Source organism: Citrus sinensis, chromosome 9 (assembly GCF_022201045.2).
Source record: "Citrus sinensis cultivar Valencia sweet orange chromosome 9, DVS_A1.0, whole genome shotgun sequence".
NCBI classification, from domain to species: domain Eukaryota; kingdom Viridiplantae; phylum Streptophyta; class Magnoliopsida; order Sapindales; family Rutaceae; genus Citrus; species Citrus sinensis.
In genome coordinates, this window is record NC_068564.1 from 23727630 (window position 1) to 23731597 (window position 3968).

General features: G+C 34.5%; 1 protein-coding gene across 1 annotated transcript; it reads left to right on the forward strand.

The window, feature by feature from the left end:
* On the forward strand, positions 1 to 1047 carry LOC107175713 (probable F-box protein At2g36090). The gene has a single exon (XM_015527420.2). It carries the CDS (start codon positions 1 to 3, stop codon positions 1045 to 1047), a length of 1047 nt encoding a protein of 348 aa, XP_015382906.2.
* Positions 1048 to 3968: the final 2921 nt, after the last annotated feature.

Consider the following 3968-nt stretch of genomic DNA (forward strand, 5'->3'; position numbering starts at 1 on the left):
ATGGATTCTCCGTGGCTGTCCAACACCAACATTAGCAGAAATTCAATCTCGACCGTCCATCCTGATATCATGGAAACTCATATCTTTAAACTTTTAGACGCTTCTGCCCTCGCCTCCGCCTCCTGCGTCTCCTCTCGGCTATACTCCCTCGCTTCCGACGAAACTCTCTGGACAAACATTTGCAACTCCACATGGCCATCCACAGACACACCACGCATCCGCCACGTCATCTCCTCGTTCCCCAAGGGGCCCCGCTCCTTCTTCTCCGACTCCGTCACTAACCCCGACACGATCAGTACTACCACAACCAATTCTTCCACTTCCTCTCCGGTCAATCCCGACCGTACGTCTCGATTAATCTCAGCCGTTGATATATACCACCAGAAGAGGCATGTGTTCAGTAAAGTTGTCGAGACCGAATCATTCGGAAATAGGTCTCCGTTTAGGGTCGAATTACTCGACCCCGAGGACACGGTGCCGGCCCGGATACCTCACCCGGTGGACGAGCGGATGATGCTTGAACTTGGTGACCGCTTCACGTTGAGTTGGATTTTGATAGATCCGATCAGACGGAGGGCGATGAATCTATCGAGTTACAAGCCGGTGATCGTGGAACGCCGCTGGTTGCCCGGAGAACAAGTGCACATGCGCTATGGATGGGTCTTCTATTCGGGGCCCGGGAAGGAGGGGTCGGCAACGGAGTACGTCAAATTTGGGATTTCAGTCACGTGGGAGGAGTGTCAGTGCGGCGTTATGCACGTGACTGGAGTGAGCTTGGACTTGGAGGACATGTATGGGAACCAGATGAGCGGGAAGGAGAGTTTGGCAATTATACAGAAGGGAATGGCGGGAATTAGGGGGAGCGTGAAAGGGAGGGAAGAGGAAGGAAGACGGAGATACGAAGAGTACATGGAAATGAGGAGGGAAAGGATACTGAGCGTGATTAGTATTAAAGAGCCGGAGAGATTTCATCATTCGCTGTACGTGGCTTTTAGGCTCTTCATATTTGCCACTCTCGGATTGTTGCTTTTCAGAAGATTTTTTTAATTCTCTCTCTCTCTCTCTCTCTCTCTCTCTCTCTGTGTGTCAGTCTGTCTTTTTTCTGGAAATTACCTATTTAGTTCTGCCTGCTTTGTTTCAAAATAATTTGAGGAATGATATCTCCTACTAGGAAACATAGATAGCTTTTGTTTTGTTTTTGTTTTTTGTCTAAAATCTAAATATGTCTGAATTTGGGTGAAGTTTGAATAGGTTTGAATTACATATGTCTAAATAACATGTTCTTTTTTTCAATGTCTGAATATAAGAGGCATCTTATTTGTTTTTATAGATCACAAACATCTTAAATATAATTATTTAACATTTATATCCTTGTAAGAATTATTTATACTTGTTACAAATTTTAAGAGTTAAATACATGCACATTACAATTAAAATCAAACATATGTAGGATTAGGTAGTGATTGATCTCTAAATAAAAATATTATTATATTACTCCAAATGCAAAATTTAATCAAATTTATGAATTAAAATTTTTAAAGATAATTAATTAAAATTCAACAACTGCTGTGCTTGAAGCATTCTAATGCTACTGAAAAAGAGAATGAATCCAAAGAATCGAGAAATGTGAATTTACAAAGAGAAAAAAAGGGATTAGATTTTATAATATGCGAAACATGTATATTTAATAGAGAAAATATCGGAACGTAGTATTTAATTCCTATTTAAACTTTTTTCGTTCAAATAAAAATTACGAAATTTTACTTTTTCTATTCAGATGTAAATATCTAAAAATTAGATATAAGTTACAAAAAAAAACAAGTAAATTTAAAAAAATCTGAAATTAACAAATTTTCATATTTTAGATGTTTAACAAGCAAGCTCATAGTTTCTATTCGATGTAGTTATGAACGTTGAAACTTTTATAATAAATTTATGGTGAACAAAAATCTCTGTTGTCGTGGTAATTATGTCATTGCGTAACTTTGATGATAAGAATTCATGATAGTAGTTAATAGTAGTTATCAATGACGGTTTGATACGAGTAATACGAGTAATTTAGAAGATGAGAAGAGGAAGACGGAGGAGTTGAAAGAAAAGAAAAATATATATATATATATATATATATATATATATATAATAGTGAATTTAGAAGATGAGAAGAAATTGAGGGTAAAAAAAAAAATGTTATCGAAAAATCTCTTGACCCTTTATTTTTTATTTTTTTTTCTATTTTTTTTGGCTATTTCTAGCCTTACAATACTTCACAAATAAAATATTAAAAATAACTATAACAGCAAAGTAAAATACAAGGAAAAAAACAAGCTACCACTTGTGTTAAAGATTAACAGCTTATTTATCAAACGGCTTAATTAATTTAACTAATCAAGTCTTGCTCAGCTACTGGCTTGATTATCTCAACCACAAAACGTGACTAAGGCACCGTTCTAACATCTCCACCATCTTTGCCACAATGCCACTCATGTACATACTGCATGCATAATTGCACATGTCATTCCCCTCTCCTCGAGGATCCTTGTCCAAAACCCTTGGAAAAATAACCATCAAACTTGTAATTTGATCATTTCTTTGTTCGCTGCATGAACTTTGATATCGTGTAAAATTTTGTTCGCTACATGAACTATTGTTTAAATCTCAAAAATAGACTTCCGCGGTATGTTTAAGTTATGAGATCTCGCCATTGACATGGCTAGTTTGCAATCAGGGACTTTGATTACATGTAAAATTTTGTATAATTTATCATAGTATTAAAAATAATTTGTTAGAAATAAATTACTTTATTTATTATGTTTGTTTTATTGATATATTCTTATATATATCATCTTTTATATATGATACTATAAATGTTCTAGAATTTAACATGAGCCATTAATCTACAAACATTAGTCTAATTTAACGTCAACCATAGAGGTTACTGAATATATATACTCTCTATTCCAAGAGAATAAGAATTAATGATATGTTCAGAAGAGGAGTTTCAATTAAGTTACTTAGTCCCGTTAATCCACAAAAATCACATTGAAGCTGATACATTCAAATCTAAAAATATACTGTTAAAATTTTGATTACGAGTTGTTTGGCAGCAAGAAACAGAACATTTAAATGAACACGAAATTCTAAAATTGAAGCAATATATTAGTCACCATCTTACATAAAAGAAACAATAGGTTTCCGATATTCAAAAATATATAATCATTGTCAGGTGCGAGTGTTCTCCTTTTTTTTAAATTGCGGACACGCTGTTAAGTTGTGCGACTTAATAAAGTTATTTTTTAATGTACTATAAAGCTGTGCAGTTTAATATCATTAAAATCTGACTCTGTTAAACCATATGACTTAAAAATGTGTCCACATGAAAAATTTGAGGGCGCTCACACTTGGGAAGGACTGTAAACTCAATCTAGGATTCTGGATTTGTTAAAGTATGGGAAAGCTTTAAAGTATGGGAAAGCTATTAAATTGTGTAATTTGATAGTGCAATTACCGTGAAAACTATTAAACCACATGGTTTAATAGTGTTATGGTATTATACTATTAAAATCTATGGTTCAATTAATAGCTTTCCTGAACATTAATAAAGTCCATAATCCTAGAGCAGATTAGTATATATATAAAGACCCAAACCCAATAACATGTCCTAATCTGATCATGATGTAATCCTCATCAAATTCGAATTCTATAAGATAACAGATATGTTTTTCTAATTCAATTATACTTTTGATTATCTCGCTTATATAAAGAGGTCACCATTCAAAAGTCGGCAAATTGTAGGATATGAGAAATAAGCACATTGGAGGAGGGGGTAAAATATCCTCCAAGCCTCTAACTTAAGCATTGGAGTCACGATAACCCCTAATGGGTTATTATTTTGCAAGATTCCAATCAATAAGCTCTTTACTATCAATAATGGCTATTCTCAATACATCAAGCTCTCTCATTGTCCGTTT

Bases quoted from the DNA above. Each gene is read 5' to 3' on its own strand.
- LOC107175713 (XM_015527420.2), top strand. From the start codon at position 1: ATGGATTCTCCGTGGCTGTCCAACACCAACATTAGCAGAAATTCAATC.